The sequence below is a fragment of the Lissotriton vulgaris genome, chromosome 1_1 (genome assembly GCF_964263255.1).
Source record: "Lissotriton vulgaris chromosome 1_1, aLisVul1.2, whole genome shotgun sequence".
Lineage (NCBI taxonomy): Eukaryota > Metazoa > Chordata > Amphibia > Caudata > Salamandridae > Lissotriton > Lissotriton vulgaris.
This window is the reverse complement of record NC_141685.1, coordinates 329,933,954-329,947,365: the sequence shown is the minus strand read 5'-3', so window position 1 is coordinate 329,947,365 and position 13,412 is coordinate 329,933,954. Positions and strand designations below refer to the sequence as shown.

At 46.4% G+C, this 13,412-nt stretch overlaps 1 protein-coding gene across 1 annotated transcript in view; it reads right to left on the bottom strand.

The window, feature by feature from the left end:
* LOC147747132 (cytochrome P450 4B1-like) overlaps positions 1 to 13,412 on the bottom strand; it is a 415,025-nt gene that overhangs the window by 51,352 nt on the left and 350,261 nt on the right. Inside the window, exon 9 of the mRNA XM_086952390.1 lies at positions 373 to 506. Within this exon, the coding sequence (XP_086808516.1) occupies positions 373 to 506 (134 nt within the window). The remainder of the gene's footprint in view (positions 1 to 372; positions 507 to 13,412) is intronic.

Sequence of the window (13,412 nt, the reverse complement as noted above, 5' to 3'; positions counted from 1 at the left end):
AGGTAATTCCTGTTTAGAGTCTGCCCCCAACGGCGAGTGTCCTAGTGAGCATAATATCAAAGACACTATAGACCAGAAGTAGTGGAGCGCTTAACATTAGCACAAGTTACATTACAGAAGGCCACATTAATTTTGTTTAAAGGCACAGAGAGATTAAGGGAATTGGAAAAAAATCACAGGATGTTGAGTTGACCCTGAGACTTGAACCTGGTTGGCCAGATGCAAAGTCGGCAGCTATGGCAGCAGCGCCACATCCTCTCCATGCATTTGGATTTGCGATTTAGAAGCATCAAGCACTTACCACTGAGTCATTTATACACTAAGGTACAATATATAAGGATTTTAGAGACAAACAGTATAAGAAAAGTCAACCTGCTGGCAATGTCCGCCCATCAAAGAATGTGACTGGTTGTGAAAGCTGCCGTGAGATCCCACTAGCTGGAGGGTAGAGTCGAAGGGTCTCCTTAATAAACATAGTTAAGTAGGTCATCTTTGCAAGATCATCCCTGAAAGGAACCAAAGCAGGAACAATTATCAATGGTTGTAGCACCTCAAAAAATGCAAAACAAGCAAGCTCTACTTTTCATGCTCTGTTTGACAAATCATTTGAAAGATGGCTGTGAGACATCTTTAAGAATATTAATACTATTTGAAAATGAGTACAATGCAAATAGCTGTGAGCAAGCGTAAGCAATTGGCGAATTAGAATCAGTGTGTGGTAATGTGGATTTGTGAGTAGGGGAATTATTCAATGGTTTGATTAATGAGTGACTTCATTAATGCTATCTGAGTGAGTGACTGAGGACATGGATAATACATTTGTAATTGCATGCGTGGAAGAGTGAACACTTGAACAAATGGTTGAATGAAGGAATGGATGGCTGGATGAATGGGTGAGTGAGTATGGAAGAAGAAAATTAGTAAAGTGAATGGTATAGAAATGCAAAGAATTACCAATATTAAATCAGTGAAAAGAGTACACAAAGTCTAAGAATATATATATATACTGGACTATGCCAGTTCTCTCCTTCTGGGAGCGAACTTGGCCGAAACCACCAGACTGCAGAGAGTCCAGAATGCGGCGGCCAGGGCTTTGGTCGGCCTCCCTCGCCATTCTTCAGTCTCAGGAACCTTAAGAAAACTGCACTGGCTCCCGGTGGGAAAAGGATCCAGTTTAAGGCTCTATGTTTAGCCTTCAAGATCCTTAAAACCGCCTCTCCCCCACTGCTGAGTCCCCTCTTGTCTGAGTATACACCTAGCAGATCTCTCCGCTCAGAGGGACAACATCTAGCGATCATTCCCCGCACTAGACTTGCCAGAGTTGGTGGCCGATCTTTCAGCTTCCTTGCTGCCAAGCTATGGAACAGCTTGCCTGTAACCATACGGGGGATGCAGGATCTCTTAGCCTTTAGAAAGGCCATCAAAACCCATCTTTTCCAATAATCTGTTTTCTTTGTGCACCTTCAATCTGCATTCTGGTCAGCTCGCAGCGCCGGGACGCCCCTTGGCTGGGGCAGCCGCGCGCTATACAAATTCCCATAACATAACATAACATAACATATATATATAAAATTGAAGGCATATGCATTGTGTATATATATATATATTCACTGAAAAAAACATAGGTTCCAGGCCTTATATAGTTAGGAATTAGCATTTAAAAAAAACATTAAAATTGCTCCTATATAGTTATTTGTACTAACTATATTTTGGGTACCCGCAATCCACTGATGATGCTTCTTTTGTGCCTCGGTCTACCGAGCACAAGATGGCTGCCCAAACTTTCTGGTTTGGAGTGTTCACAGCCAATCAATGCAGCCCATGCTCGGAAAGATCTGCGCGCACTCCTGATTGGCTGGCAGTCGTCTGTCAACGTTCCAAACTGTCCAAACCAAGAAGTGAGGGCCACCATCTTGTTTCTCAGGAGAACTGAGGCACAAGAGAGCCTAAAACAAGAGTTGAAAATGCAGGGTCTGCGTTTCCGAAACTTTTTTTTATGGCCCTTGGGGTTATTCTGGGACCCCCTGAGAAGGGCTAGATGTCCTATGGAAAATTGCATGGGGAAAAACACGTTTTGGGACCCCCTCTTTCACTGTTTTCCTCTGTGGTACGCTCAGGGTACGGGTACGGGTAAACGCACATGTACCCGTACAGGTAAACGCACATGTAAGCGTACATGTAAACGCGCCCGAGCGTACTCCGCGAACTAAAAATAAAATAAAAAATAGCTTTTTTGCCCTTTGGGGTTCTCCTAGGCCCCCCTGAGAAAACCTAGGGGGTCAGGGGGTCTCTACCCTGCCCCCTTTTAAAGTTTTCCCCTTTTGTTTTTCACCTCTTGAGTCTCGGTTCTATCGAGACACAAAATGGCGGACTCTCCGGACTGTTTCGAATGTTGACAGACACCCGAGAGCCAATCAGCTTTCCGCTCGCGCAAAGCTGCTTCACCGGCATTGACAAAGGCAGCTTTTGCCGAAACACGTCTGGCTGATTTGATGTGAGAAATTTACCAAGAGATTTACTTACCTGTGAGTGCTCCTGGATCTTTTTGGGACTTTGCTTGTTAATAAAATACTTGGCGTGACCACTTCGACAATGGAGGCACCTGTTCAATGTCTTTAGCTCCATTTGACGAATCTTTGCCAAAGTGTCAAAACTAATGGAGTGCTCTGGTCAGCTTCAGTCTTGAAAGTTTCAGGGTGGTTCATCAAGCAGTGTTGAGAAAAAAGAGGGGTCCTGAAACGTGTTTTCAGCATGTTAATTTTTATAGGAAAAGTTACACAAGGCTACATCCTGAACTACTGCCGGAATTGCACCAAATTTGGCAAAAAGGTAGCTCTTGGTTCAGAAAGCAACCTTTTTGTTAAATGGTGTAAAGCCATTTAGTAGTTCTTGAGAAAATCGTATATATTTAGAAATATTAATATCTGGTGGACGCCGTGGACCTGTGAACCCTCCCGATCTCGAGTCTGATTGGCTGCCAACAGTTGCAACCAGGAGGTGTTAGCAGCCATCTTGTGACTCGGTCCAACCGACTCACAAGAAAAAAGGTAAAAAAGCAAGAAAAGGGAGGAGGGTAGAAACTCCCTGACCCCATATGCCTGCCCAGGGAGTCCCCCAGGGACCCTGAGGGCTAAATAAGCATTTAAAAAAAAGAAATCCGACCAGGTTTTCAAGTCACCATCTTCAGATGAATAATACATGAGACAATAGATGTAGAAGGAGACACATACGTCACTCACAAGAGCATGCAGACCTTTACATTTGACAGACTGCATTTCTCATTTCAAGAAGATACCTAAACTTATGCGGCCTACTTCAAGTGTACCTTTCCACAAACTTATAGGAAGTAGCCCAATCACTAATCCTTTTGCCATGATGTCTTAAACCTCACTTTTCTCTTGCAGCTTCAGTTTTCACCAACTGCTCGGAATGTTAGGCCCAGTCAAATTTCAAACAGCAACCCTTCCCATGTCAATGTTATACGTCTTACCATGTTTCTCTAAGCATGCATAAATCAGTCTGTGCCTTATGCTAGTGGCATGATACATAAACAAAAACATACATATAGTTGAATACCTGTGTTTCACAGTGCATGCACTCTAAATTTCTGAAAAACAAAGTGTATGTATTCCTTTCTGCTCATAAAAAACGGAACCCTGATATTGAACAAGCTATACGAGAGGCTCCACAACACCTTCATACAGAAGACATCAAAGGTTGTGTGACCGAATGACAGAGCAGAACTGAGAGATTTTTTCACCAGTAGGAAAATTTAAAGGGTTTTAAAGTTACCATCTTCAGATGCATAACACATAAGACAACAGATGTAGAAGTAGACACATACCTCACTTACAAGAGCACTCTGACCTTTAAATTTGACAGACTGCTTTTCTTATTTCATACAGACACCTACATTTATATGGCCTACTTTAAGTGTACCTTTCCAGAGACCCAGACGAAGTAGCCTAATCAGTAATCCTTCGTCAACATATCTTAAACCTCACTCTTCTCTTGTAGCTTCATTTGTCCTCCACTGCACATAATCTTGTTATTAGCCATGTTTAGAACAGCAATCTGAACTATGTTACTGTTTAAAGGTGTGTGTTCTTGTGACAGGTTTGCTTATGTGTAAAGCACAACATTCTAAATATTTACATGTTATGGAAATATTTCCAATGTAATTGAAAGCATTTGCTTATTTATTGTTAAGAATATTAATATAGAATTATTTCAAAAGTATAAAATTATTTAACAAACTTTTGAAACATATCGTTGTTTTTCAGATATTTACTTTTATTGGTAACAAACACATAGGATGGCAAAAAAAGATCAAAAGAGAAGACAAGAAAATAAGCAGTAGTATTTGAAGAAAAGAGAAAAGAGGAAATTGGTTGAAGTGCAAAATGTTACACAGAAGAAAAGCTTTCTGGTAAGAGAACTGAACAGTTTGTTAAAAGGATTTTACAGAGTGTAAAGCAATTTGAAAGTGTTGAGAGAAAAAGAAAAGTTCTACAACAAATTAGAAGTAAAGTAAAAAAGGAGATGATAAAGGATTATCATTTTATGGGAAAACAATGCAAATTGAAAGAAGGCTAAAAGAACATAAAGACATATGGTGGAGAATGTTTAGAAGTAGCGTACTACAACATTTATAGAAAGATTGTCAAAGATATAAACAAAGAACAGCAGCTTATAAGAAAAAACAGATCAGATTGAATGTGTAGTAGATAAAGGTTTTGAAATAAAATAAAAAATATGTATATTAATAATAAAGATAAGGAAAACATTGAATAAAAAAATTATGTTTATGAAGGAGAAAAGCAAATGAAAAAGACTGGTTAATAGAAGTAACTTTTGTAAAACTTTCACTGGTGAATGGAAGCACACTTCTAGTACTGAGCCTTTATTTAATAAAGAAAGCTATTTTCAGCAGGATACAATAGTACATGCAGTTGATACTTTCGGTCAATGCTATGAGATGAAAGATGGTTCTCCGATTCCAAAGGAAAAAATCATTCCTAGGAACGTAGAAGAAATAATAGCTGAAGAACTCCAAGGGAGGTGTACACAAGCACCTGTATTTAAGTGGGATTGTAGCAGCAGTATTTGCAGTATTCGGCAGGAGTCTATTGACATATTACAGAATATTTTATGAGAATATGCCAAAAATGTGTTCAATAGAAGATTGAGATGTTACAAGGACTGGATCCATGTAAAATAAGAAAATATACAAAGTTGTAAGGTCATTCTCTGGCTCACGTTTTAAGAAAAGTCTGCCAAAGTACTATGGCCGGGATACCCGTCACCCCCTCCCAACACAATCCCCAAGGATGGGAAGACGGACACAGTTCTTGAACTTTTGGAAGGCGGGAGGGAGTCACCCTCCCGGCCGTATTTATTAAAATATGAAACAAAATTAAAACATTAAAATAACAGTTTCATATCATGTACAATTTTAATTTATCCATTACGATGTTTATTGGCTGACCTTAACAAATCTCTAATACAAAGGTTCTCCTAGCCGAGTCTAAACATCCTGCAAATGCATACTCTCTAAATAAAACTGTACATCCTAACATTACGGGCCAACGGCAAGGTCGTAACCGGTGTCAGATCCCTAATACCAGAACTCCCCCCTCACTTGTGAGGGGCGGGCGCACAGAGGACTGTACCTCTGTGCCAACTTCCAATTTCCCTTGTCTTAGTGGGGGCCCCTTATTCAACTCGACGCCATCTTAGTGGTCGTCCGAGGACTCGTGTGAGGTGTCTAGAAGGTAGCGTAGACCCCCCTCCCACCCCACACTTCTTACCACATCCGCCGTCGCGGATGGCCTGGCCCCGGGAAATTCGTAGGAGGGGCCGTAGCCACCCCCTCCCCTGGGAGGGGCCTATGACCGCCTTCCCCTTTAGGCGACCCCATACTCAGAGGGTGCCGCCTCCCCGTGTGAGGAGCCAATGGCCGCCTCCCCCCGGGCGCTCCCATCCATAATGGGTGGCGCCCCACCTCTAGGGATCTTCCAATTACTGCTCACCGATCATGACCTTACAGCCCGACCAAAAATAAATACGACGTTTTGAAACAAATGAAGAGCGGAAAAAACAGCTAAACTGGACTCACGCAATATCAACCATTGCCTCGTCTACACATGTAACACATCCCTCAACTAGACTGTGATACCCTGCTTACTTTGAGTGAGAAAACATGTGATGAATTAACTCATTTTATTGCATTAAAAAAAAACATCGACTAATCCGAACTTTATTACATAAAACAAACATCCTGGAAAAAAGAGATAATATCACCGTAGATCAACTTCATTGTTATAATAATCATTGCCATAAGGGGCTGGTGGGTGGGTCAAAATTGGCTCCTTGTTCCGTCGAGGGCTCACGTGCAACGCGGAGGTGCAGCTTCCAAGCACCGGAACAAGAGGATGCTTCTTTGGATTGTTGCTCCTTTTATTCCTCTTCGGGAGGGCGTGTACCCTCCTCTGGTACGCCTTCAGGGCGTGGCCAACGGTGTAGGTGTCTAGGAAAACCCCTCTTGGGCGGGAAAAGGCGCGCCCCGGCTACGCCGCTTCGGGCATACCAGCCGGGACACGCCCCCCGCCCAAAATGGCTTCCCGGGGGATCAGGGCACCCGACCATACGTTCGGGGGGACCAAATAGGTCGCCCCTTTCCATATGGCCGGGATACCCGTCACCCCCTCCCAACACAATCCCCAAGGATGGGAAGACGGACACAGTTCTTGAACTTTTGGAAGGCGGGAGGGAGTCACCCTCCCGGCCGTATTTATTAAAATATGAAACAAAATTAAAACATTAAAATAACAGTTTCATATCATGTACAATTTTAATTTATCCATTACGATGTTTATTGGCTGACCTTAACAAATCTCTAATACAAAGGTTCTCCTAGCCGAGTCTAAACATCCTGCAAATGCATACTCTCTAAATAAAATTGTACATCCTAACATTACGGGCCAACGGCAAGGTCGTAACCGGTGTCAGATCCCTAATACCAGAACTCACCCCTCACTTGTGAGGGGCGGGCGCACAGAGGACTGTACCTCTGTGCCAACTTCCAATTTCCCTTGTCTTAGCGGGGGCCCCTTATTCAACTCGACGCCATCTTAGTGGTCGTCCGAGGACTCGTGTGAGGTGTCTAGAAGGTAGCGTAGACCCCCCTCCCACCCCACACTTCTTACCACATCCGCCGTCGCGGATGGCCTGGCCCCGGGAAATTCGTAGGAGGGGCCGTAGCCGCCTCCTCCCCTGGGAGGGGCCTATGACCGCCTTCCCCTTTAGGCGACCCCATACTCAGAGGGTGCCGCCTCCCCGTGTGAGGGGCCAGTGGCCGCCTTCCCCCAGGCGCTCCCATCCATAATGGGTGGCGCCCCACCTCTAGGGATCTTCCAATTACTGCTCACCGATCATGACCTTACCGCCACAGGCAGGATAGTTGACCGGCTATCCGGACCCCCCACAAACTCCTACTAAAGGTCATGAACTCACAAACCCCTTAACCATGCTATGAAATCTCCTATGAGTAAGACATTCCCCTCCCGGGACAAATGGACCCCATCTTCGAGATACATGTGGCCCCCCCGAATACATCCATGCGGAATACAATGCAACTGTCCTGAACGAAACAACCTACTAAGTTTGTTATTGACTTTCTTAACCGAATGATTCAGAGCTGTCACAGAGAGGGCCCCCCGCCACACCTTCCTGGGAATCATGTGTGACCATGCTATCACGCACCCTGAAACCCTTCTCGCCAACCAACTCACAGTGCTTAGAATTCGCTCGAGCAGTACTCGTCGACCAATGGACACCAAATCATTTCCCCCCAGGTGTACTATGATTACAGACGGCGGTGACCTTGTACGCCCTAACAGTCCCTCAATAAAACATTGAAATTGGTCAATACAGAGCCCGCCCCTTCCTTGGAAGGTCACCCTGTACCCGTATTCCCCAGCCACGTGAATCATGTCACCTTCTTTGAATACGTCCCCAGCACGCCTCACGTATGAGTGGCCAACGACCCACACCACTCTTTCCTCAGCCGGTGATCTTTGACCGCTGGTCCCCAGGTGTCGGGTCAACTGCACAGTCCGCCCCGCAAAGCCTGCTCGCGAAACTGTAAACCAAACAGAAACAAGAAGCATGAGTGCATGACATTGGCTTCACAACATGTGCAACCGCACATACCTTTTATAACAGCTGGAGGACCAACGCCCCAATTGTTTAACTTTTTCAACACTCAGACCCCTGGCTGTAGCCTCTGTAGCAGCCCCTATCCGGAAGGAATGGGTCCCAAAATCGCTCGGGTCCAAGCCCGCTGCCGCGATTGCCATTGTTAGCACCCGCTGAAACTGAAACCTAGTCAGCGGGGTGGCGTCGTTGTGTCTCAGCAAGCTTCCCCCCCACGATACTGCCCTTTGCGCCAAATATGCCTCCAAGCATTTGACCGGGCACGTGTGGGACCCTTGAATGCGCTGGACCACAACACTGTCCCCGATAGCCCCCTGATCGGTTTTGGACCTGGCTATTGTGACTACCATTGAATCAAACTTGATCAGAATATGTTCTCGACACAAACCTCCCTCCGTATCCTGCTTGTTCTTTGCTACCAGCTCGTTTACCCGCATAGCCCCATGGAATGCTAATGCAAAAGCGGCCCGGAACAGTACTGCCTCTGACTGGGATGAACATGTCGCAGGGAGTACGGACATTAACAGGGATAATCTCTCTAGCCCGATCGGGCGCATCACGTCCCTTCTACGACCCTCGAGTCATTGCCAACCACGCAGCGCCTTCTTTACTAGAAAGGACAATGTGGGGTCCTTGATGCCATGCGCCTGCGTCATGAAGGCAATGGCGGCCCGGTGCGTATTGGCCGTTGCCGCTGATCGGCCTGCCTGGTGGAGTGACACTAGGAACTTCAGGACATATTCTACCTGCCCCCAATGATCCCCCCTAGCTGGACCCAAAAATGACCAATAGGAACGGAACGCCCCTTCGTATGCCTTCCTTGTCCTGGGCGCTAGACTTGCTCCCACGAGGTCCTGTAATCCAGGGCACCGAGTGACCAGAGAGCTTCGGGAAATGGTGCCGCCACCAAGTCCGCGGAAGGAAGATAACCCCTGAAGGCCTGCATGTGCATCAGCCGCCTGGTTCAGTACACCCGGCACGTGCTTCGCCCTAAAGTGGACGTTCAACCTCAAACACAGTAGAACAATTTCCTTCAGTAATCTCAAAATCTATCTGCAGCGTGCTGCTTGATTATTGATACATTCAACCACAGTCATGTTGTCGGACCAAAACACTACAGTGCGATCTCGAAACCCCTCTGGCCATGTCTTTAAGGCCACAAAAATGGGGAACAGCTCAAGAAACCCAATGTTACCTGTGAGCCCACTGTCGTGCCACCACGTCGGCCATGTTTGTGCCGACCATCGATTACCGAAGATGGCGCCAAATCCCACGCTCCCCGCCGAATCGGTCCATAAACCCAGCTCCTCGGAGGAGACTGGTGGCTTGTTCCACACGACGCGACTGTTGAAATCCGCCAGAAATGCCAACCATATGCGCATATCCTGGCGAACCTCTGCAAACAGTCTTGTGCGGTGGTGCCCTTCCTTGAGACCGACCATGGCTTGTGCAATAGAGCGGGAAAAGGGGCGACCCATAGGTATCACTCTAAGGGCAAAGTTAAGCTGGCCCACTGCTTGTTGCAACTGATGAAGAGTAAACTTTTCATTGCTGATACACAATTTTAGAGAGGCTCTAAATTTCTTTACTTTCTCCCTGGGCAGACGGAAGCATCCCTCCACTGAATCGAGCTCAATTCCAAGAAACTCGAGTGAAGTAAATGGCCCCACAGTCTTCCCCGGTGCCAATGGCACGCCAAATCGTTTCATGAGATCGCAAAATTTCAGTAACGCCTGTGCACATTCCGTGTCACCGGCTGACCCCAAGAACAAGAAATCATCAAGGTAATGCATAACCTGCGTATAACCCGTAGCTCTGGTGAACGCCCATTGCAAAAAACCACTGAATTTTTCAAAATAAGCACAAGAGATGGAGCAACCCATTGGCATACATTTATCCATGTAGTAGCATCCTTGAAACACAAAACCTAGCAGACGCTGATCCTGGGGGTGTACCGGGAGCAACCGGAACGCTGACTCAATATCCGATTTGGCCATCAGCGCTCCGTGCCCCAGGCGATTTAACATGGCGACGGCCTCATCGAAGGATGCATACCGCACCGAACAAACTCCTGGGTCAATCGCATCATTCACCGAGAGACCCTTCGGAGCCGACAAGTTATGGATCAACCTAAACTCACCTGGGTCCTTCTTGGGGACTACTCCCAACGGTGAACAAATGAAGTTAGCGACTGGCGGTCGCCCATATGGGCCAGCAACCCGGCCACGGGCAACCTCTTTTGCAATCTTAGCCTGCACCACCGCCGTATTCTGCTGAACCGATAGATGGTTCTTACACTGTGATTGCCCCCGAAAATACCCCGCCGGGATGTGGAAACCATACAAGAAACCGTCTCGCAACACCGCAGCGGCGACATGATCAGGGTATTCGTTCAGCCAAGGGATCATTGCCATGATGTCTACGGGGGTAGGTAGTGGTGCCCCTCGGTCGATGTTAGACCTGTTTGGCTCCACCTCTACCCCCTGTATCACCATTCTTGACTCTGCACGAACTCTCAGGGTGTGAAGATTGTCCGGACCCTGCACACTCATGCCTGAACTTACATGACCCTTGTGGCCTCGTGCACTTGCCTCTGTTGAAGCTCCAACAGACCCCTTTCCTACCCGAATTCCCACCATTCCTTGATTGATGGTCACTGTTGGTGCCTGCTCGAAAGGGCGCCGCCGCATAATGGCGGGCGGGCTCCGCCCCATTCCCGCCAAGTGAAAACGACTTCGTCGTGCCCGGCATGAGCTGCTTCTGCCACGAGATGGAGTCGAAACAAACCCACGTCAGAGATGAGTCGTGCTCCTTGGCCTTAGGAAACTTACTATCATAACCCAACCATTGATTGCCTTCATATGTCTCATAGAAACCCATTATACGTGTCTGGTAGCAGGCCAATTCAGTCAACACTTCAGGCTTACGCTCCCCCATGATCGCAGTGAACATCGCAAATGCCCTGCCCCAATTAGAAATCGTCTCATCCACCCTAAATGCCGCCATTTTTGCGCGCCATACGCTCGGGTGCAACAAGTCCTTCTGACTTTTGACATGCTCTATTTCGTGGTGGTCCGTTAATAGAGAAAACATATTCACATATTTATCAGCCCAAATCATTTCTTTCGTGGCCAGCGAGATATGCTGGACCACCCTTTCCCTCCTCGAGGGCAACGATCCCTCCCCTGCCATCGGCAACGGCTGCTTACCCGAATCGGTGGCTGATCCTGCTGATGTTCCAACGCCAGACGCCGGTCGTTCCGAGGGAACCTGGGGGGAGACAATAGGGAGATTCGCCTTCGCAGCATCTCGCGATTGCCGCAACTGCTTCATTAGTAACCTGGCCTCTTCGGCCGTGTCTCCTGGTGCCGTAGCCCCCTCCGTATTTCTTCCCAGCCATGCGGCCAACTGGGCGGCCAACTCCGGAGGCATATCCCCCTCATTATTGGGCGTAACTACCACGGGGATCGGTTGTCCCGCGTCCGGGATCGGAACGGGGGCCTCCACTGGACTAACCGGGCTTGCCGGGGGTGACTCGGGAACTGGGGCTTCCCCCCCTGCCGCCCCATTCCTGGCCCTTTTACCTCTCCCTGCGGGGACTACTCCCGGCAATGCTGGTCCGATGACCTTCTTCGGTCTGCCCATATTATTCATTGCCGCCATCTATTTCTTCATGTTCGCCATGTCCTTAACCAGCATGCGAAGCATTTGATCGGTTCCAACCTTCTTTCCGACCTTCTTGCCAGGCATTGTCGTCGGTTATTCGGGACTTGCTGCTCGACACGGTCCTGGATCCAAAAGATTCGAAATCGCTGAAAAAGAAACACAAAAATTACAAGTTCTCAAAATTGGCTCCTTGTTCCGTCGAGGGCTCACGTGCAACGCGGAGGTGCAGCTTCCAAGCACCGGAACAAGAGGATGCTTCTTTGGATTGTTGCTCCTTTTATTCCTCTTCGGGAGGGCGTGTACCCTCCTCTGGTACGCCTTCAGGGCGTGGCCAACGGTGTAGGTGTCTAGGACAACCCCTCTTGGGCGGGAAAAGGCGCGCCCCGGCTACGCCGCTTCGGGCATACCAGCCGGGACACGCCCCCGCCCAAAATGGCTTCCCAGGGGATCAGGGCACCCGACCATACGTTCGGGGGGACCGAATTGGTCGCCCCTTTCCATTTTCATCATTTAAGAATGTTAGCTGTACACCACACAGAAATGCGGATGTTGGTAAGGAGACTCTACTATGTAAAAACTCCTGCATTATTTTCAAGTGTAATGAACACAGCTCTTATGCATGGTTCTGTATCATATATAGAGAAAGGTTGTGATGATATACAGTTTAATTTTTTCGGATCAGAAGACAAGTGTAGAGAAACTGAGAGTTTGATAAGTGTAGGTGTTGAAAAACAGGAGACAGGGTTTAGCATTGATCATTTTGCGGAGGAAATTACAAATTTTAAGATAGTTTCATCTGAAAAATCTAACTTTGTTTCTATTTGTTGTTGTCATACTCACTATAGTAGTCAAACTAGGAATATTTATGTATATTTAAAAAGTAAAAAAGAAAATAATGACAAATGGCAGCAATTTGGTGTTTATTTGTTAGTAGAAGATCAGTTTGAATTGGGTACTGATCAAGTTGTTTTTAAATATTGTTACAACAGATTAGAAGAAAACAAAATGGCCGCTCTAGCAGTACATAACAACTTAGAGTTGGTACCTATTCCTCGGGAACTGGCAGATTTAAATACATATGAGTCTATTCTTAATCACTCTGTACACACATTTCAGGCCAGAGTTTGTATGGAGCATAAAACAGGCAAGCTGCCACAAACAGATTTACAAAAAGGTCTGAAAGGAAGAGTTGTCTACTTACCCTTAGATTTTAAGAAAAACATTGAGACTGTTGATGTAGACAGAGAAGAAAATGAGCCAGTATGCTTGTACCAACAAAGAGTCAAAAAATCTGGCAAGAGTTTGTAGATGTTAGTAAACCTCAAAGGGCTATAATATATCTGAGACAGAATAACATTTATTATAAGAATGTGAATGTTTCTGAAGAAGTAATATGTTTACAAGATGAAACAGTATTTCAGCTGGACAAATTGAAAAAGTGGACAAGTGCACAACTGAAGAGATTATTGAACATTATGCAATACATCCTCTGCATTCAAAAGAAATATTTGGAAACAGTATTGAATTAT